A 22796-nucleotide genomic window follows, 5' to 3' on the forward strand; every position below is an offset into this window, starting at 1 on the left:
ATCAATCAATCAATCATTCGCAGGCATCAGTGTCTGATGCAAGGCGGCTGCAGACATGCATAGGGCTCGCCAGGCTGGTCTGCTCTCGGCATAGACCCTCCAGTCGGTTCTGGTGATCCCCAGCCCCTGGAGCGTGTTGAAGATCTGGTCTTCCCATCTTCCTCTAGGTCGCTTCCATGACGGGTATGCTTCTGGTGAACATCTCACATTAAATCTTTAAATGGAGGTATGTCCCTGTGGTACAACTGGTAGCCACCTCACAGTTGAGCGCCTGGTTCCAATTTGTTGGTAACTCAAGAGACGTCAGGACATGTTGGCTGGGGCTGCACCGTCTTTTTGGAAGTGAAGTAAAACGGGGGTCCCTGTGCTGTGCTCCCTGTAAACATATACCCTGCTTATGAAACAGTTTGTGACACAAGGCACTACAAGGGTCTGAACAAATGAACAAATCTTTAAATGGACTCACTTTATTGTAAACTTCAAAAACATGTCTTCACAATCATCTCGGCATTGTAGCCATGCTCAGTGGATAAACAAAGACTGACGTATAAAGTTTACCTACGTACACATAGCCCACACATCCAGCTCCTTACGTACATGTACAATGTATACAATATAAGATGCTTGAATAAACAACATTAAGTCTGCAAGGTTACCCTTTAAAAGTAAGCAAGTCGCTTTCAGCAGTGTATTTCTTTCATTTCTTGGTACATTACATAAGAGTTAGGCAAGGGGGGTAACAACGAGACATAGCGCTTAAAAAGATTTTGACAATATTACGCAAATAACAGCTATTTTGAAGATATATCTGACGCAAAAACAAGGCGGCATCTTTCCCCTACATCACCATGCTAGAATGTTTCCCCCTTCTTTGGTCCTTTGGTAGATGCCATCCTCCTTGAAAAAATCCTTATACAGTGTGTACTTACATGAATACAAGAAACTTACTCACATTTAGGGACAAGAATGAATCTTTCAGCAGCTTTACCCTTACTTGTAGTAGGCTTGTCCTTAGTGGTTTTTAGTGTGCGGAATGGGGAGTGAAATTTACGTGCTGATAGCCATGTCCTTCTCTTAGGGACTTCAGTAATTCATTGAAATAAGAAGCTATAGATTTGTACAAAGATCGTACTGGCCAATACAAACAACTTCTTCGAAGCCTAACCTTAATATGCAAGTTTTTGTGGTAAGTTATCACTGGTAACCAACAGAGAATATACTTATTAATGGGAGGTTCACGAACTTGTGTCTAGCAATTATGATTTTGTTAATACTGAAACACATGATTATGCATCTCAGCTGTTACAGTATAAGATTTCATAATAACATTGATTCACCATCAGAATTCTAGCATAAGGTTACAGGAAATATAAAATGTAATATTAAGTATACTTTTCCTTAAATACAAGATGTCTGTGTAACTCCACATATTTCTTTCAGTTTCAGCTTCTTTTCAAATGTCTGTCTATCTTTCTTTTTACTGTCTTCTGTGTTTTGTAATAGATTACTTATGTCTCTTAAAGTTCCGAGGTTCCTTTCAATGTTTCTGACACTCAATTTTTATGTAAATGTCCTTCTTGTTGTAAAATTCTAGAATCTCAGAGTCAGAGAAGTTATTGTCCATTTTCAAAATGTTTCTCTCCAACATCAAAATATTATTTGAACATCTTGTTCTTGTTAGAGGGTTAGGTCTTCGTGAGAAATTGTTGATTCTCCTTTCAAACTGCAAAAAAAAAATGGACCAGAAGTCAGTCCAAATTTTTTCACCAGTTTGGAAGAAGTCACATTATTCGGTCTTTCATTTTTCATTTTTCTGCAGTTGCCTAATAGAGCTTCTCACAGATTTTATTGCATGTTGATAGATGCTGGTTGCTGACAACACCGTTGCCATAACAACACATAAACGGCACAAGCGTATACTGTGCCTGGTCTAGGTTGTCACGGTAACGATGTGGTATGCCCATATGATATCCATAGCAAGCAATCGGATCAGTGAAAAGATCTACATGTCCTTATTTCCTTGCTTTTTGAATGGTACATCCCATAATCACCTGCGATGATACTAGACTATACCATTCAGAAAAATCCGTGAAAAGATCTACATATCTTTAATTCCTTGCTTTTTGAATGGTACATCCCAGAATCACCAGCAATGATAATATTGGACTGTACCATTCAGAAAAATAGGTTACAAGATCTACATGTCCTTATTTCCTTGCTTTTTGAATGGTACATCCCAGAATCTCCAGCGATGATGATATTGGACTGTACCATTCAGAAATAATGCAGGTGAGTTTGGCACGATTCTTATCGCATCTTGTAGCTGGTGGAGGCAGACAGTTCTCCCAGCTCCCCCTTAAACTCCACATCGATGCTGAAGTCCAAGTCTCTCTGCAAAGAGAAAAAACATCTATAAGTAAGAATCACTGAAACTCAACATCACTTTATATGTCGGGCAACCATAATGTGATTGAACAGAGACCTTGACATAATTCTACACTTTACATTGAAAATCACCTTATTTCCTTGCTACTATGGTGCGTCTATGCAGAATGCCAGGCATTTGTGGGCACTTAAGTCACCGAAGCGTTGCAAGCTGGTTTCATTATGGGCCAAGTCCAGGTGGATATCAGATATACCTGCAGTCCTCCAAATTTTTGCAGGTGGTATTTTGAGCCCTGAGAGACTATGTGTGGTGGAATGTACTAATCAAGCATTACTGTAAAAGCAGTTAAGTTCATGGTGACATATGTCCGCAGTTTTCGCAGTTACCTCTTCACTACAACAACCACGAAAATTTTTGGTTTGTCTTCTGCCTGCCTACCACCTTGATACAACCGCAAGCTAAAAACCACTGTGAACACTCCATTTTCTCCCTGCCGTGAAATTAAATCACCAAATGCATAAAAAACGGTATATAGCATTTAGCAGTGTTCTAACAGCACATCTAGATGGTGCAAGATGTTTGGTTATAACAACAGGAAGATATTCACTGGTGGTCCCAGAGACACCAGACACCTGTTACTGATTAGTTTGCAATAAAGATGATAGACCCCGTCTATCCACAGCACTTCTCACCAGGCAAGCCACGAGAACAGACCTCAATCCTTGCTCTCTTAGACTAGTGCATAAAGTACCGGAGGTTGGGAGCTGCCCAAGTCCTACTCATCCCTACTCCACAAGGAGGCGGGGGAGGCAGGAAGACTGTCACAAGTCTCGGCCTAGTCTTGTGTTCTCGTGAGACTACATGTAGGTTACTCCGTGAACAAGACGTACCGAAGACGTCGAAAATTTGGTGCGTATGTCGCTACCTTTCTTTTTAAGTCACTGTTTGAAGAATGTTCTTGTAACTACTCTGACAGTGTTCTTACGTTGTTCCTCTTGTTGGGCCTCATGTTGAAGGTGCCGTAGATCTCCTCCCCCCGCTTCACAGTGAGGTAGTCCTCCATGTAGAACACTGTCTGTTTCCAGTGGGTGTAGTGGGCCTCGGGGGCTGAAGGGTTAAACAGGGAAGATTACAAATGGTTAATACCAGGGGTGGAAAACCGGTTTGCTGGACCTGATTCGGACCTTTATAACATCCAAGAACCGAGTCCAAAAAACCTGAAAGCCAAAAAAAGTACAAAAAAAACTGAACAAAGTACAAATATATTTTTCTATTTTGTTTGATAAAAAGTGTATTGAGTGTCCCCTCTGACAAAAAAGGCATTCAGAATAAGCACAACATTCAAATATCAAACACTGGTTTATCTTGAAAGTTTTCTCACCAAGAAACTTTTATAGTTGTGCGTGTCAGTATTAATTCTCTATGCTTAATATTGGTCTAATAAAACAAAACATCAACTGGACAGGATCAGGTTCAGGTCTGGACCTGAACCTAAATCTCTGGACCTAAACTTGGACTTGGACCTTATTAAGCCAAACCGGTATTCACCCCTAGTTAATACTGACAGAGACTCTGTATCCAAATAGCAGGTATAGTACTATAACCTACCCTTCGGTGTAACACACCAGCTACACGGGCATGGGTCGCGGCAGCAGCTGGTTATATTACACTGAACAACCTGTCACTCCTAACCTTTGTACATCTAACTGTAAACGTTGTTTAAAGTTGCTCCTACAGTACTTGGTGATGTCATGTTACAAAATAAACATACTGTAATTCACTTTTTCTTCACGGTAGCAAAATTTCACGGTGTAAGGAAAATGGACATTTTCACTGAACTTTAACTTCAAGGTGGCAGCAAGTGATTTACAGAACGGATGTGTGAAGGATTTCATAAATAACACTAGTTTCTTTTCACTTTGATGGTAAGTTCCCAGTACAGAGCTGATCGTGAAAACAGTGAACATAAAGTTACAGTGAAAGAAACAAGAATTACAGTAGTTCATGCATGCCACTGTTAGAGGTTCCAGTCCTTGCCAGGGGTGCCTTAATATGGCCATCATTTTGTCCTGTCTTGGAGAAGGCCACATCAAATTGAGTGATTAAAATCTTCAGACTGAATCTTTACACACGAGTCTACTAGAACAAGCTGAAAGAAGCAAGCTTGTAGTTTCAACAAACGATAAGATTTCTGCGACAAAAAACCCCTACCTGTGGAAAAGCCGGTGCGTTTGTGGCACTTGGTGAACTCCACGTTGAAGAAGCAGACCAAGGCGTGGACGTAGTCGTTCCGCCGACATTGGAGACAGAACGGCGAAGTAAACTGTAGGTCCTCGATCTTACATGTGTTGATGTCCACCTCCTGAAGGGACACACAAGAAGCAGGGTTGTTGGCAGGTATGGCACGGCCACACCAACAAACACAGACATCCTCAAATCTACCTGACCGTATTTTAATGAAACCAGAGGAAGTCCTGGGTAGATTATTTTGTTGTCCCTTAATCAAACAGTACATTTCTGTATGACTCTAACTGCATTGAGAGTTAGATAATGCTTATCTAATAAGGCCTTGTTAATTTGATTATATGGATGACATTCGCACTGGTATCAATTTTTGTCTATTTCCAGAAAATAAATTTTCGAACATACTCTAAATCTTACAAAGCAGCTGCAAATGTAAAAATGCAGGGCTAAACAATTATTTGGAAAACGTATAATAACGTCTAATATTAGGTATACCATAATCTTTGAAGTTGTGTTTAGTCATTTGTTCAACATAGATTTCATAATGAAAACACTTATTATTTGCCAAACTTTTCTCTCATCCGCACACTTGCATCTGTTTTTGGGTTTCCACAGGATGTCATCCATACAATCAAATCAACATGGCCTTAGCGCTGAAACTTAATCAGTTAACACGACAATAACAGGAACCTTACACACAGATAGACACCACACAGTTGATTCTGATGGTAGCACGATCATTCTGAACATTGCGAGAAGAACCGAGTGTTGCACCATCGTTTTTTTGCTTCCCTTGTCCTCCACAAGTAAAATACAACGAGTCACACACCTTCAGGAGGCACGAGTTGGTAACGACATGCCTGGCCGACACCACGTCCACGGTCGGCTCCTGGATTACCAGCGGTCGCATACACGCCATGTTAAACCCATACACATCATTGGCCCACCCTGGAGTGGGATAGAAACAGGACACGTATGGGACGAGAGGTAAAAGAAAGCGGACCCACCTTGACCAGACACGAGTTGCTGACCACCTGTTTGGGATCTACTACGTCCACGAGTGGCTCAGTGACGGCCACCTTGCGTATACAGCTCATGTCAAAACCATATACACTGTCCCACCCTGCAAACACAACGTGTACAACGGGTTTTCATCCTCGTTACTGACACGCACACACCAGAGAAAATTTTTTTCCGAGACGAAATGTCTTATCAACGATTGTGAATTCACCGAAAGAAAGTGGGTCAGATTTTTGGGTCAGATCTCAATAATGAAAGGTTTTCATCCTCGTTACTGACACGCACGCACACACCAGAGAAAATTTGTCGGGGGGGAAAGGTCACAAATTGGCAAAATTTAGTAATCGACTTAAATTACCAAAAGAAAGTGGGTCAAACGTTGGTGGCTTTGTCTCAATTATGAAGGGTTTTCATCCTCGTTACTTACACGCACACACCAGAGCAAATTTCGTTGGTTACATCACAAATTCAATTACCAACGATTGTGAATTTACCAAAAGAAAGTGGGTCGGATTTTGGGGACTTAATCTCCATTTTGAGGGTTTTTCTGTCCATATCAAAGCAGAAACAAGATGAAATGTCACGAATCAGGAAAGTTCAGTTTCAACGATTGTGAATTCACCAAAAGAGAGTAGGTTGGATTTTGGGTGGTTTTATTCTAATTATGAAATTTTTTTGTCCATATCAAAAATTATTAATACAGAAACAAGACCAAATTCCTTCGTTATGACAACTTGTTATTTGTAGAAAAAAAATGTCTATTTGCCCAGTTTCCAATGTGCTTGTTCAAAGCTACCTTGCAACATTCAAGATTTTTGGGCATAATCATCTTGCATAAACCTTTCCTTAGACCTGGGCCGGTTTAAAAATTTTGGTTCTAATTCTACATTTCTATTATGATGGTGCTGCTTGCCTAAATACTATAGGCCAGTATAAAGAATCCAAACAGTTAAAAAGCAACACCGTTTCCATACTCAAGCCAGGTCCTCTGAAAATCAATTCAGCTGGTTGCCCATAAACTTAATATTTTTCCATCGCAATGTACAAATATGTCCAGGGCCAGCAACAGTGCACAGAGGACTATACGCCTGTTGTAGCTATTCATACACAACTGAATAGGGGATGCTCCCCATTCAGCAGTTTCGTGATTACATGTCAGAATAGTACATTCTGCATGTAAATCTTGTCTGACACACTTGGAATGTGCACAATACAGAGTTATAATGCCGTTGAAATACAGTTAATCACTCAACATATCAATATCAATAACATAACCTTCTTGGCAAAGGTAATGACGCAAGCAATTAAGAAGAAGAAATAGAAGTAAAAAGTTATATCTGAAGCAAGCTTACCAAACCGTTGGTAGAATATCTACATCATAAATTCGTCTTTTTACTTTTGTATCAACCTGTTAAGGCTGGCAGTTTTCTCAATCTAATAACATATTTAAGACAGTTTTGTAGATGACATCATGAACATAGGAGGCATTACCGTGGAGGCGTAAGATACTTACAGTTGATTTTCTCGTCCTTGTACTGTCCGTCTTCAATAGCGCACACGTACAGCGTGGCTCGGTCTGGGAACAGGATTCCGTCAGGGGCCTGGGGAGGAAACAAAACAGATTTGTTCAGTTTGGAAGAATGAAATGGGTTTGCTTTGAATTGCCAAAACTCATCTCGAGAAAGGAAATGGATGGTATACACAAACGAGGTGGTGAGGGAAATCTTAGCACAGCAAATCTGCTGAGCACAGTAAAATGGATAAGTCGAGCTCCATCAGTTTTAAACATTTCAGCATGAACCACCACAACTTTTTAACTGACACTTTGTAGCGTGTGTAGTTCATTGGTTAGAGACCCCGCCTGTGGACCAAGCGGTTGGGAGTATGAATCCTGGCTGTTGTCGCTCACTTAACAAGCACGCTACTGGAAAGGGTCACAGTCCTTAGGACGGGGCGTTGAGCCATGATCCAAGTGTTCATTGTTCTCATCGAAAAGAGATTTTCCCGGTACTATGTACCTGTAAGTACCGTACACATCATCTGTCTTCTCAGTAAATCATTTGTTCATTTGAGCTAAACTGTTTGTGTTGAATTCCTCTTTTTCCACTGTACAAATAGCATGATGACTAGTTTAATGTTGATTTCAGCCGCAAATGGAATACATTGCAGTCTAAATCTACGAGGTATAACAGAATTAAGCACTGTAATTTGATTTATCTTTACAGTAGCCAAATTTCACGGTGTAAGGAAAATGGACATTTTCACTGAATATAACTTCACAGTGGCGCCAAGTGATTTACAGAACGGATGAGTGAAGGAATAATAAATAATTAACAACAGGTTTTTTTTCACGGTGATGATAAGTTCAGGATACAGAGGTGACCGTGAAAACAGTGAACATAAGTGAAAGAAACAAGAATTAAAGTATTCTAGGCCAACAAATCCGAGCAGACGACTCACCAGCCACTTGTCGCGTGCGTACAGGACGGTGTTGAGCATGGACTCGTAGAACAGACAGTAGCCCATCCACTCGCTCACGATGATGTCCACCTTGTCTATCCCCGGCAGGTCCACCTCCTCAACCTTACCTCGCACGATCGTCACAACTGGGACAAATCACAGGCAAAGTTAGTTGGAAGGATGTCCTCTAATGATCTTAACATATTTTCAATACAGTAGATGCCAATTATTTGTATACCTTTTTTCTGTATATTTCGTCTTTCTGTATAGAATTCCAAAACACCAAACCATTTACCATCCACTCAATTGTAAAAACAATGCATATCTGTATAGCCCATAATCGTAAAGTTCGGGGTATTGTATAGAATCTTGTCCGATTTTATCGTAAAATGACCCACAACTAGAGGCTAAATTTTGGATTTGAATTGTTGTTTCGGGAGTGGGTACGCCGTCTACCGTTCAACAATCACACTCTTTTGTTACTTGCTATTGTCATGCTTGCAAACAATCGATATCGGTGCCTTTGACATACGGTGATCTCATTAAAAACCTGTTTTTCAAGACTCAAGCGACGAAAGTGAACAAAAACACGAAAAGAAAAACACGACTGTCTGAGCATTTGAGCCTCTACGCTGTATTTTGCCGCGATTTACCGGTATTTGTGGCCGTATTCGACGGAGAACCCATTCCTTAGACTCTTTCCCCGTGAAAATTCTGCTTATGTAGCGTAGATGAATCCTATTTTACGTCGCGATTTCAGAAAAAAATAAAGCGTCGAGGACCGGGTGACGCTGGGCGGCCATCTTTGTTTACTCATTGATATGCATTTTTCTACGCGCTGATTGGTTCACGTCATAAAACCCGTGCTCTGATTGGTTGACTGTAAGATTGCACGTGATCAACATGTGGCGGGAGTTTTTATTTGACAGGAGTTTCCCACGCAGTTCGGGCTTATCTGAACAAAATAGATTGCGAATTCAATCCAATATGGTGACGTTAAGATCGACGAAAAGGTCGGATTGTACTTTGATTAAAATTTTGCATATCGAAAGTGTGTTTGTGTGTCTTGCTCAAAATCCTATTCACCCCCCTCCCCTCCTTCGGGACGTCAATATCGCTAGTTCGGACAGTCGTATAGTTCGGGGAGTCGTATAATTTGCGCTGACAAATGGGCTATACAGATATGCGGAATCTACTGTATCTAATTGGGATCATAGAGCAGCTATAAATGTAAACACAGCTAATTAGCAAAGTCCTTTTCATGTTATATGTACTTGCAATCAGCCTAGGGGCAAGAACTTGAAATAAAACTTTCAGATATTCAGTCTCTTTCATCATTCAGTGCCAGGTGGATTTTGTAGTCAGATTGTGTTCCTGCTCTTTATAACGATTCTGAAGTGCTTGCCCTGAGATTTCATTTCTTCAACAGTTCAAAAAGTATTCCTCCCAAACAAATCATAGATATACATATATCTCAAGATAACTTATAGAGGCCCCATTTGCAAAACTAACACTAGTCTTAGCTACACTACACTATGTCATAAATTGTTAGATTTGTGGACTGAGAAAAGTTGCAAATTGTTCATTATCTTTTAGTTGCTTTTGTGTTAACATGTATCTGTAAATTTCATTGTTGTTGAAAAATCTAAATAAAGATTTAAAAAAAAACACACTAGTCTTAGCAACGGGATTAGCGACTTACTATGGTCCAAGTTGTTATCCTCAATAATCTTGATGGCGTGTTCTACTATACTGGAACATTCAATCTGTAGAAGAGGGGGAAAATAGAAAGACTGAGTCAAATACATGTCATGTTTATCAACACCAAAAATAATTTTGTACACCACACACATATCATTCAATACACAGTCACAAAATCTAAACTGGTCAATACAAAATCTCATTCTGACACGACAACCTCTATAACACAATAAGCTTCATTTGAGTAAGCAAAAGAAAAAGAGACAATTTACGATCAAAAAGACTAGGGGATAAATGTTAGAAATGCCCAGATCTACTGATCAGACACTAAGTTAACATCCTTAGATGCTCTAAGAAGATGTAAAGGACTCACCCCTATGACTTTCTTGGCCCCTGCTCTGGCAGCGAACATACACAGGATCCCCGTGCCACACCCCACGTCCAGAACTATCTTGTCCTTAAACAGGTGTTTGTTCTGGTACATGGCGTTTCTGTACGTCAGCGTGCGCACTTCGTCTTTTAACATCTCCTGTAGACAAATGGGAGGAGGGAGACAAACTTGGGTTAGCATTAAGTCATTATTAATGGATATTAGTGGCATCAGTGTAGCGCAATGGTTAGAGCGTTGGACTCAGAACCAATACTAGGTCCTGGGTTCAATGCTCGTCATGCCCTGACGTTGTGCCCTTGGGAAAGGAACGTTACAAGACCATCCCTGGCGGTGGAGTGACACCCACCAAGCCTCTTCGGCTAATCTGTCCAAAAGTGTGCCCCAGAAAAACACTACGGATTCGGTAGCCAATGTGCAAACATCTGGCACATTTGCCACCAAGAACCGTACAATTCTTTTTTTCAAATGGGCGTTTAACAGGTGTCTGTTCTTATAGTTTTACATAGCAAGTAACAAATGTCTATTCCATAGATCTCTCTCCTGTTTCTAGCTGGGGGATTCAATTTTCTATCCTTCTTAAACATTCTTTTTCCCAACGACCACCCCATAATGATTTCAGGTCTGACATTGACATATTTGAAAGAGCAAAAAAAACCTTGACTTTCATTGAATTTTTGTCAATTTGAAGGGCATTTTCTTCTGACAATATCTTCTGAAGCCAGAAACAATTTACTGCATTTCTGCTGCTCCCACAGAACTCGGGAGCCACAAAAATAGAAACCAATATCACAGCAAATCGACTTTGCCAAGTCAACCGTTCAAGAGATACAGAAGTAATTTGGCTCCTGTGTGTCATGTAATCCCTTCTCCGCTCCCTAAAGACATCTCGCAAGTGAGGGAGAACAAGCAAACAGCAGGATACAGCAATAAGGGCGGCACTTCATCATTCAGACACGGCTGTATCAATCTGAGCCATCCACTTATTTCTTAAAGAAGCCTTCCAGAATCGGGTATCATAATTCATCAGAGACTAAATTTGTATGATTAAATCCAGTTTGTTTTGTCAAATTTACCTTAAGTTGAAACCTGAACGCAGGGAGAACATTATATTTATAGTGATCGAGTTATTGAATTCCCTAGAAGACCCTTCTACCAATGCCAGAGTTCAATTTTCCTTGAAAAAAAGTAACAAAATTTCTGTATTCCAAGACGCTATAGTCTCCAAACTTTTTATGAACCTTCCTGAATGTGTGATAGTCACTCGACTGCTTTCGTTAAGATTATTCCGTCTACTTTTGGTGAGAAATTGTGCCCAAAGTTGGCCATGCAAGTACTTAGAAGGCAGTGGGTCTGATATTTAACATGTAAAGGAAAAACACTTTGGCTGCTCAGCCAAAATGAAAGAATGAACCATCCGTTCCGTAGCAGATAAAATGTCTTCTTAACACTGTAATGACTGTAAAGTTAGAGGGGATTTGATTTCCATAATGATCCAAATAAGCATTATACCTCAGGACAAACAACTACTGAAATGCTTGAAATATTCTCGGTGATTTTATGTTCGCAGATTTTCCTGTGACCATTTCATTTATATTTCCAATACAATATGTGACTTTATGTCATACCTGGGCCGCGAAAATGTTTGATACAGGTGTCCTCCGGACCGTGTGATAATTTTTCGGATCACACGGGGTTCTAAGTTGTATCACACGGGCTTCCATAGAATATTTAGAATGCATTTCGGTCCCAGTCCTACCCGCGGTCGGGCTGGTACCTCAGGTGATACGGAATACCCCGTGTTGTATTCTATCTTATCAACGTCGGAGCGCAAGTTCGGACATGTCTCTGGGTACAACCCGTGATCGATCCTGGGTCCCATTGTTTGACAGCTGCACGCTCTACCACTTACACCACACGACGCCACACAATGTATTCTATATATAGCACTATCACAAACTTAAAATCACAACAAAAAAAAATCTATTTTCTCCTAACCACGAAATTAAATCACTTAAACGCACTTACATCATTTTGAGACTCATGCATTAAATACGACTGGCCTAATGTACCGGAAAACAGCCTGTGCTACCCTCTACCACATGTTGACTGACACTATGTTAAATTTTGACTGACAGTTACAGCTTTGCTCATGAGACACTGATTTTAGTCAGTAGGGTTTCAAGAGCTGCTTGCCATTACATCATGCCACTGATATCATCTAAAAAGACATTAATAATCCAAAGATATCTCCAGAAAGGTCAAGTTTCACACTTCCTCACGACCTCCTGTCCAGAGTAATAGAAACTACGGGTGGATTCATGCATGCGGCCAAATCTGATAACCCTACCAAAATCCTAAGGAATGGGCCAGAACAAGTTATTTTGGGAAAGGATAGCCAAGAGGCTGCCTGGTACCAAAGGTAAGTCTAGTAGTAGTAATACTAATAGCCAGACTGGTGAAAGAGATGCATGTATGCACATCATGGAACGTCTAGCAGCATATCAATGTTGATGTATTATTACACTGTGTGGTAGAAGAACATCAAATATTCATAATACAAAATGGATCTTGATGTGTATGTGTGCACACGCTGGTAGGTGATACACAGGGTACAAATATTTCAGTGAAATATTATTCTGATGAATTGGTTTAACCTTCTCAGTGTTGCTTAACCCTGTAACCAATAGATAATCGGTGGCCATACGGCTACTTCAGGGAGGTTAAAGAAAGGCAAGTTTTATCTAGACACAGTTTTGCAGCTGCATAGGAAATTATTACAGTTCCTGTCAAACAAAAATACATAAAATTAGATGTAGTTACTTTGTACAGTCAGACCTAGTGTAGTGACCCCCGCTACATAAGGACCACCTGGCCAATGTGGCCACTTTTTAGTGGCCCCTTTACCTTTTCCCATTGACACAAGCATTAAGAACCCTGTCTGTACTGACCACCTGTCTACATACACCAGGTTTTATCAGACTGTCCCCTAAGTGGTCTTCTTGGGCAGGTCTAACTGTAATATTTATCCTACATACACTACCATAAGTGCCAGATCTATCTAGAACATTATTTCCATTTCCAAAAGCTGAATCTGCATTTGTATAATACTGATTCCAGTTTCCTTTCAATTACAGTATCCTGAGATAGAGCGGTCCGGAGGCCCTTATAAAAATCAAATTGTATTGACCCACATGGATTATCTATTTTCCTTTCGGATAGCTTACGTTGTTACCTCGGGTCACCTTGGAAGCTGACCTTGGACTCTTTGTCGGACTAAAGAGGACGCACGAACTAAAGGTTACTTGAAGGTGAGGCAAGACGGTACAATAATGGAATGCTCAACGATGCCTAATTGATGCCACAAAACGGAATCAAATGCATATGAAATATAGTACAACTGTTGCTTTTCGTTTAGCATACTTATTGATTGAAGAATATCATATTACATGTACTTGGACTAGAAGGGCGTACAAACATCTGTTATCGCAGTCTAGTACAGTAACCCAAAACATTGTGAGTGGCTCTTACGAGCCTTGTTTTGTGGTGAAATTGAAGTAAAATAAGGCTGTCCTCCACTTGTCGCGTACAGGCAAAAAGTTCAATTACAAATTGCGGCCCTTCCAGCCAAAGAACCTGGCCTCAATAAGATGAAAAATCTCAGTGCGGGAGGCCTGCAACGGAGGCTACGATTTTGGGACCTTTCTTGGCACCTCTGACCTAACTTGCTGTCAGTGTCCCTAACTTGGCTACAATGTAAAAACCAGCCACTCTACTGCATTGAAATAAATATCAAGACACAACAAACAGAAAACAAACCTCCATACATAAAGAGTTTTTATGGTAAAAATGAAAATCGATGTGACGGTACCTCATGGATAGCGAAGTGGGCGTACGAGTCGAAGTAGTAGTCTCGCGACGTCATGTCGTCAGGGTGGCTGACGTCGTCGCTGTTGGCCACAGGCTTGGTCACCTCTTCCGCCAAATTCTCCACGTTGTTCTGTTGTGCGACCTACAGCAAACACAAGACATCAAAACAATGCAAGTCAGCTGAAACTGAACATATATCATACTACAGGGATCTATCTCCCCAGGAATATAGAGCAGGATGGGGGGAGGGTGCCAAGCACGTGACGCTGTCCCAAGGGGGAGGGGAAGGTCTGGAGGGAGCGCGTACCTGTCAAAAAGAGAGCAGCTGTAGAAATTCATGAATTCGGTTCTAGTTCATTCCCAAATTTAAATCACTTGTCGTTTCGCCATACCAAGCGCTACCCAATGTGAAGAGAAAAATCCATACCTACACCTGGAAATCAATGAACCAAGAAACCATGAAAGTCACCCGGTGATAGACCTGTTATGGCCTTGATGCTTGGAAATTCAGGCAACTAAAGCCAGGAATATACTGATAATATGAGTATACTTCTGATTTTGATTTAAGGATATACCTGTACGAGTATATATATGTTTACGACAAGTGTATTGTGGACCTAAGTCTTCACAAAGCAACTCTATCCCTTTTGCCTGAGCTCTCTTCTACTTCTAAAATCTCATATGGCAAATGTATATTTTTTTTATTAGACAAGCAAGAAGCCAGTCCCTTTGTCCCAACTTAGACATGCTCAATAGTAGACACAATAGACCGTCTAAGCTACGTCTACTGCTACATTTGTTCCACTGTTATGTCGAAGAGCAAAGGAAAAGGTAAAAAGGAAAACCACACCTGTTGCTGTTCAATGCTCCACAGGTCGAACTCAAAAGTCAAACGTAATTTATTTATACATGCGTTTCACCATCGTAAGTAGACTGACTGTCATAGCTAATTGTCTACTGCTACATTTGTACACCACTACGTCAAAAGGAATACAATAGATGAAATGGACGATTTTGCCTGATGTTCTCATTTTGCTACATGACCTATTGGATAACCACAATCTGTTGATGATCGATTATCCACAGGTCTAAGTCAAAAGTCAAACGTCATCTATTTGTACATATTTCACCACATAAGAAAACTGGCTGTCACAGAAATGTCTACTGCCATATTTGTACACCACATTAAACTGCAACAAAAAGGTATACTGGAAAACTGCTATAGATGGCTGCTGTTGAACACGTCTAACATTATGTATTTGTGTACAAACGTTTCACCATGTAAGAAGACATCAATGTCTACTGCTATGTTTGTACACTACATCCAACAGCAAAAGAAAAGTCAAACGTTATGTATTTGTAGTAAATTGTACAAACATTTCACCATATAAGAAGACAACAATGTCTACTGATCTGTTTGTAAACTACATCCAACAGCAACAGAAAAATTGGAACATGTATATGTACATACGTTTCACCCACGTAAGCGGACGGATACACAAGAACACCACGTACAGCACGATCCACCACACCGACACCAAGCCGCTACCTGGGCCCTCCTCGCCCACCGTTCCGTCGGTACCGCCCTCACCACTCCCCTCCCTCCCCAGCCGAGCACCACCCCCTCCTGCACCCACACGTCCCCCCGGGGGGGCGGGGACCAGTGGGGAGATATCCTGGCCATGGCGGCGAACTCCTCGCACGCTTCCTCCTCCAACCCAGGCTGAGGCTCAGCTCCAGTCATAACGTTCCCCATGTTGTTCCTACACAAGTCTGGATGCTGCGACTTCCGCAAAAAAGCCACCGACAAAGATTTACCGTCTATCGCCCGGGGGGAAACGTTTTATACGGAATATCGTTCACCATCTGGAGAAAAATATATCTGATCCCGAGTCCGAATCACTCCTTTGTGACATGAATCATTTCAAACCTCGCTGCACCTTTTGGGGTTAATCCTCCAGCATCAGTTACCATGGCAACGGAACCTCCGGGTCCAGTAAACTCTAGTCCCTCTGAAAGATGCCGTGGAGACGCACACAAAGGAGCCGTAGCCTCTGTACTAATAAAATCTGCATTCAGATCTTGTTCCCAGACGGGAAAAGCCTTCAAAACAACCCTACATCAGATAGAGCCGCCGTTGACGACACCCGTCTTTAAATCTCGTTACAGATCCACAAAACGCGGCTTTAAAAAAAAATGATGTGGCTGCGCACTAATTGCTTTCCCACAGTTCTGCAGAGCCCGGCATGATCCACGCACACACGTAGAAAATAACGAGGCCTGGAGGCAAGCGCAGTCACCTGTTGTTTTGAGCGCCACGCCGGGCAAAATTGGCTGCAAGGTAGCCTGCTGGGTTACACACGCACTGACACGACACGGGCCACAGGCGTGACGCGAATAACAAGCAATTACAAGTGCATCAGTACAGAGATCTCTGTGTAAAGGCAGCCGAGATAAACTAATCACCGCTCCACAACCTCTGTCTGACTCGATCCCAGCTGAAACTGGGGGAAACCGAGGTGCTACCGTCCAGACAAATTAAGCGAGCACCTCTACTGCGTTCGCTTTGACTTGCCAAGGCGTGTTAGCATCAACAGATCTGCCTGGGAGTCTCCACACCTAGCTCCTAGTGTCCAGCCGGTTTCCGTAACCGCCTTTAACCCTAGGTAACCTCAGTAACCTCCGGCTGAGAGCTTGTGTAAATACAGGCTATCTCCACACCGTATTGAAAAGAGCGATCGCCATAGGATGTCGACGACGTGATGAATTACTTATGTAACTAGAGAGCAACTGGTGGCACAGCGCGCGGGGCACTACCCGCACGCAGAAGACGTGCCATCAATTTTAACTGCCTGCCCCAATAGACGCGTAACTGAAGCTTCAGTGGAAGAGCTATCATCATAATATATGCACAGCTGACACGGATTTACAAAGTTACCTTACAGGTGAAGGCTAAGGAATGAGCTCGAGGATGTTCATCTAGAAGCTTGAACATAGTTTAAGTTCAATATATTGCAAACACTATGCTATGGCATACATGTATGTATTAAGATTCTTCGGAATTGTTCCCCCGCTCCAGTGCATTATGTAATCTTCCATCTACTTTTAACCTTCTCCCTGCTGCTTAAGTCTTGTAACCAATAGGGAATTGGGTGCCGAATGGCTACTTTGGTGTGCTAATCTAATCAAGACCAAGTAAATTTCATTTTCACACACATCTCACTTACGTTACAGCTAAGTGTTCCTACATGGACGTATGCAAATTGAAATTGAATGCCTCGCAGCGATCTCTGTACAATCATATTTAATAATGTGCGTGGAAGTACGTAGTTTCTCTGGGGAAATAATCTGATTCCTGTTCCTACAAATCCAGGATCGTTGAACTCACCTACAATAGCAATACTCATAGCAACATATCAGGCGGCACTGTACAAGAAAATGCAAAGTAATTGGGCCAGGGAGGATAGATAGAAGCAATATATTCTGTTGCGCCTTTACAGTGGTTCAAGGTCAGAGCACTGGAATGTAAATCGGATCTTAACAAGACTGAGACCGTGATGCGACTTATTACTGTTGTTCATCCTTTTAGTTTGAACAGTGTCAATCTCAGTGGAGTGCATGGCAGTTTTAAAAATAAAAGCCAAGTGTATTTTGATTAATACTCTTTGAAAACTGCACTCCTGGGATTAACCGTAAGCACACCGAACTAGCCGTTTGGAACCCCATTCTCCATCAGTTACATAGTTAGGCAGCAGGGAGAAGGTTAAAAAAACCTCATTCCGTCAACAAGAACCTTCCCTCGAAGTTGAAAACCACAGATTGTGACATTTGACAACTCAACATTCAACATTAAAGTATAGAAAATTGCAACTATGTGAAACGTAGAGTTGAAGCTAAATGGCCCATCCACCATTAGAGCTGGACATCATGAATAAAACAGGCACAGAAATTATATTATAACTGGTATCATGCCATCAATATCATACAATCTAAATTCAGGAGACAGCAAATTGCACCATCTGTAGAATTTATGATGCTAGTAGATGGGAGTACTGGGGAAAATGCTCCCTTAACAGAATAGTGTCCTATTAGGGAGAATAAGATACTAATCATTTCAAGGCATTTGTTACACTATAATTTACAATCTCCAGAGAAAGGAAGAGGCAATTCTATTTTGTAACTAAGTGAAAATATGATTGTAATATTGCTGGGTAAATTGGGTAAAAACACAAAAATTTACAAATGTTATAAGTGGCATAAATAATAAAAAGTAACGTAGCAATAACTTATTATATCTAGATCATAATTCATACACGTCCCCTTTCCAAATTGCTCTGTAAAAATCATGCCATCATTTGTGAGCATAGGGAAGGTACATAGGTGTCATCAGGTGATACAATTTTATCATAAAACAGTAGAACAATTAGTAATAGTCACTGTTAGAAAAGGTGACAGAAAAAATTCAATCAAACATAATCAACAGCTTTGCTTGATGCACCTGAGTTATGTGTACAACTTGGTCCAAATCCCAAGTAACAAGAAGATGAAAAAAGGCAATTATAATTCACTACTACTTGTCCTTTCACAAATTTACCTGTTACCCCAAGACAAAGGTATTGGGCAGGAAAAAAATACCCATGACTGACGCTGAAATCACGTGCAGGCTGACCATATAACGAAACTTCTCTACATGCGCATGAACTTAGAAGATAACCACAACATTTCTAATTCCACTGCCTGGGACAAATTGATGCTATACACAACAAACGCTATAATAACACATACAGATATCTATCTGATGTACAGTAAGTACTTACACACTTCCTAACGCCTATTCCCCAGTCTGTGCAGCAACAGATTGCCATTTTACGATACCAGCACCAACAACACATGGTTATCATAAAAAAACACACAGCCACCCCTCACCAGACATTACTGTACTCATTCTAATACAGTCTTAATTCAAGGTCTTACGTGGCCCCCAATGTAATCTCGCTAATCTATTCAAATCTGAGTCTATATCCTGGCTGTAAAATTGTCGGCCAACGCACTGGTAAGGAGTTTATGGAGTGCAATCGTACTTCATGGTTGCGTGGTGTCGGCACGCTTTGCCAGAAAAGCATCACCGCAGCAGATGCCACTACTTGTTTCAGGTGACACCTTTACAATTACGGCTGCTTTCAGGCGCGTATATGGATGAATTTAACTTACTGAAGCAGGTATTTTCTGCGACACTAAAACATACATTGACACGATTTGCTAGAAAAGCATCACCGCAGCAGATGCCACTACTTGTTTCAGATGACACCTTAGTACAATTACGGCTGCTTTCAGGCACGCGTGTAAATGAATATAACGTTACTGAACCAGATATTTTCTGTGACACCATAAAAACTACATCTAAGGATTTGACATGACATCTCCAAGCCAGTAATGTATTGCAAATCTAGGACTATGTACAGTACATGCATATGCTGATGACCATGTCCATATGATATGGATTTCAATAGAAAACATGCTTGGCTTCGAGGGTTCAAAGGTAACACTTTATGATTTAGTGAAGCCTCTCGCTTATAGAATGGAGATAATAGACTTTGCATTAGCAGGTCTGCCAACTGTCCAGGGCGAATGATAAATCATTGATGCAATCTGCTGTGACATTTGGAGGGTTCATGCCCTTACATTAATTTACTGTGAAGGCAGAGAGATATTTTTCAGCAATTCTTCCTCCTGGTCATTAGCATTACTCTCCAAGCAGAGGTTGAATGGGCAGATCGTCACCGTTTTATCATATGCCGTCATTTTTTGTCGCTAGCCCATTCTAGCGACAAAAAATGACGGCATATGATAAAACGGTGACGATCTGCCCATTCAACCTCTGCTTGGAGAGTAATTAGCATTACTTTGATGCAGGTATCTCACTGGATTAAACTGGATTTGTGTTAGTAACTTACCCTTGACTTCATATCATAATGGGAAAATAATGCAAAACGTAAAAAACTTGGCGATTTTAGGCACTGTAGCAGTATTTTCAGGTTATTCAGAATTCCTGTTAGAGTGTCTCAATTTCAAACAGCTCATCGCTCACTGCAAAATAACAAAATCACTTCACAGAGGTTTTTGTCCTACGGACTCTTCTTTCTTCAACTGATGACATTTCAAGAAAGGCAAATTTTACAGACACTAGGGCAGTGTTTCAGGCACGCCACATCTGTTCCCATTACTCCTACAACTTGACTAAGCTGTCAACAGCTTAAAAGTGCCACCTGGTGAACCAAGATGAAACTGCATGCAGCTGTCTACAAGGAAGACCTGTACAGCCTGACCTGCCTTTTAGGACTGTTTCAAAAATCTTACTGTCTGAAGGTTCAAGCCAAAAAAGGGATGTTTCGATAAAAAGGGATGAATCAATGGACCTAACACATTGATAAACTTCAACTTGTCAACGGACTCAATGCTAGTGAAATTCTTATCAATCATATCGCCGCAAGTAACAATTCCAAGGAACACTGAAAAGTAATCCTGTTCTCTTATGTAAAACATTTCCATTTATCCCAAACTTTATTCATCAAACTCAAAGCCAACAGCTAGCAGCTGGAAAATTTTGCGTTAAAACAAGCATGATCACCTCTCAGTCTCCATTGACACCTTTTGTCTTTCAAATTCTGTTGCAATTTTTTTTCAAATGCACATGTTGTGCATGTAGAAATTACCCTGGTTTCCAGGATCTGAAAACATGTAAGTTTTACTGAGCCAGAAAGAGGTAAATTTTTAAAATTACGACTGTAGTGCAGTGTATCATTACATTAGCTTGTGTTATTCACCTGAAACAACTCTAAGGCCATTAAAACTTCCCAATCCAGTTTCTTGAGACAAGTTAAGAGAAACTTTTGTCTTAGGCCCGGGATCTGCATAATTTGATCCTTTGTTCTATCCATTCCATGTGTATGCAGGACCGAATCGTAAATGACAGTCTGAATATAAATTTCGCAAGTTAATTCTTGTGGCCTCTTTCTATTGAGACTTTCTGGGTCAGGCTGACGGAGTTATCTGGGAGTTCAAACCAAGTTCAAGTTGAAGTGAAGGAACACCACCCAGTGATCTACAACTACAAAGCACTAGACTGCCCTCACAAGCCTAGAATCACGATCCAGTAAAGGGATGAGCGGCCTAAATTGGAACACGACCTTCCTACCTGGCCGAATGGATCTACTCCACAGGGAAATGACCTACCGACAATAGATTTCGGCCATTTTATGCAAATTAGCAATTTTGCGACAGACCGGAAAATGGCGTCCCATTTGGCCCATTCAAACTTCCCACCAAACTGGAATTAGTAGAATAAGTTCTCTTCGTGGTACGCATTTAGAATTTATATCAAATTGTAGGTAGATTTGTCATAAACATGATGGCGAAAACCGCACGGGGGTACCATTGAGAGGTAAGCTCAGACACGTCCGAAGAGTTGTAATACATTTAGATATGAAGTTCTGATGTGACCTCGCGACCTCGTGTGATTTTGCGACAAAAGCGAAATTACGGCCCGAAGCTGCCGGGAGCTTACTTTAAGATGGAAATTTCACATATATATTTAAATATATATTATTGTGAGCTGCCGCGAGCAAATGTGACATAGGCGCGCTATTGTTAATGTTTCCCTGTGTACTCTACTCTACTCTACTCTCTTGAATTTACCGTTGAGCATGAATGCAATTTGCCAGGGTCCTCCCATGAAGACCCTCGTGAATTAAGTGTCAAATCTAGAGTAGAGTTCTTCCACAAGGTAGGAACTCTTGTCTAGTTTCCAGTGTGGGCCAACTTTCAGTCAGCTAGCTTCCCTGTCATCTTAGGTTTCTGTCGAAATCTACATCAAACCATGAATCCACACATGATATACCCAGAAGATACCTTCAGGATAAATCATAGCAAGAATCTTAGTCTGAGTTTGTAGCTACTTCAAACTATGGTTCGTAAGCACTTGCTGTGGAAGTTTTAGAAACTTTAATCCCCATCATCCATGCAAACCTTTCCGAACATGGTCTGTCAAAAACCAGGGTGGTGCCGGGGTTATGTCTTCCCGTTACACATATTTTATACCACGTATCTCATACTTCAAACCACCGTGCGCCTAAAATAGTCGGATGAAAACTAAGATACGAAAACCAAACACAACAAAGGCCATGAAAATTTGATGGAAACACAGAAAAAGCACATTTTTGACGAGCGATGTGACAAGAAGACAAGCGTACCGGCACGCGTGCACGCCGTGCAGTGGGAACAAAGCCCCACGCGCGCCCCACTTCAAACACGTTCCCCAACTTAACCAGCAATAATCTACCGCATCCTTTTCGACAGAAATGTTAACAAACGTACAAAGAATTATTTTCCTAGAGTGGAACTTCTCTGAACGGTAAATTCGGTGAATATTTTCGCCAAGAAATCAGCAAAATCACTCTTACCTCCATTTGTTCCGCCATTTTGTACCACGTGCTTGATGAAGAATGTGCCAACATCATAAGTAGGGGGTAACCCTAAAATATTTATATTTTCACATCAACCTATTCTCGACAAAATACCAAAATGTGATATATTTCCTATGTAGTATAATATTTACCATGGTGATGAAAAGTATTTAACATATTGTTTTATTAATAATGGGTTAATCTATAAATATTACTTCACTTTGTATTTCTGAGCTGTTGAAATCGTCTGATGGCCTTTGTTGAC

General features: G+C 41.0%; 1 protein-coding gene across 5 annotated transcripts; it reads right to left on the minus strand.

The window, feature by feature from the left end:
- Positions 1-451: 451 nt before the first annotated feature.
- On the minus strand, positions 452-22638 carry LOC136429877 (protein arginine N-methyltransferase 1-like). 5 transcript variants are annotated; one of them, XR_010754822.1, is made up of 11 exons: positions 18887-18949; positions 14071-14211; positions 10185-10340; positions 9813-9876; positions 8111-8256; positions 7164-7251; positions 5460-5578; positions 4598-4748; positions 3372-3493; positions 1482-2391; positions 452-1446 (listed from the first exon to the last, which is right to left on the minus strand). XR_010754822.1 is itself a non-coding variant. In XM_066419964.1 (10 exons), the coding sequence occupies exons 1-10, from the start codon at positions 22583-22585 to the stop codon at positions 2308-2310; spliced, it is 1128 nt and encodes a 375-aa protein (XP_066276061.1). In that variant the 5' UTR covers positions 22586-22638; the 3' UTR covers positions 452-2307. The 5 variants fall into 5 exon arrangements, 4 of the variants coding, with proteins under 4 accessions (XP_066276061.1, XP_066276062.1, XP_066276058.1 ...); XM_066419964.1 differs by lacking the exon at positions 18887-18949 and adding an exon at positions 22529-22638 and having other exon boundaries at positions 452-2391; XM_066419965.1 differs by lacking the exons at positions 5460-5578; positions 18887-18949 and adding exons at positions 5638-5753; positions 22529-22638 and having other exon boundaries at positions 452-2391.
- Positions 22639-22796: the final 158 nt, after the last annotated feature.

Source organism: Branchiostoma lanceolatum, chromosome 3 (assembly GCF_035083965.1).
Source record: "Branchiostoma lanceolatum isolate klBraLanc5 chromosome 3, klBraLanc5.hap2, whole genome shotgun sequence".
Lineage (NCBI taxonomy): Eukaryota > Metazoa > Chordata > Leptocardii > Amphioxiformes > Branchiostomatidae > Branchiostoma > Branchiostoma lanceolatum.

What these genes read in the sequence shown, in the direction of transcription:
- LOC136429877 (XM_066419964.1), bottom strand. Translation starts at nt 22,585, where the DNA reads ATGATGTTGGCACATTCTTCATCAAGCACGTGGTACAAAATGGCGGAA. An exon ending in GGGCCAAGAAAGTCATAGGG is followed by an intron (nt 9,877 to 10,184) that starts GTGAGTCCTTTA and finishes CCTCTTCTACAG; the next exon opens with ATTGAATGTTCCAGTATAGT. An exon ending in CAAGGACGAGAAAATCAACT is followed by an intron (nt 5,579 to 7,163) that starts GTAAGTATCTTA and finishes ATCCCACTCCAG; the next exon opens with GGTGGGCCAATGATGTGTAT.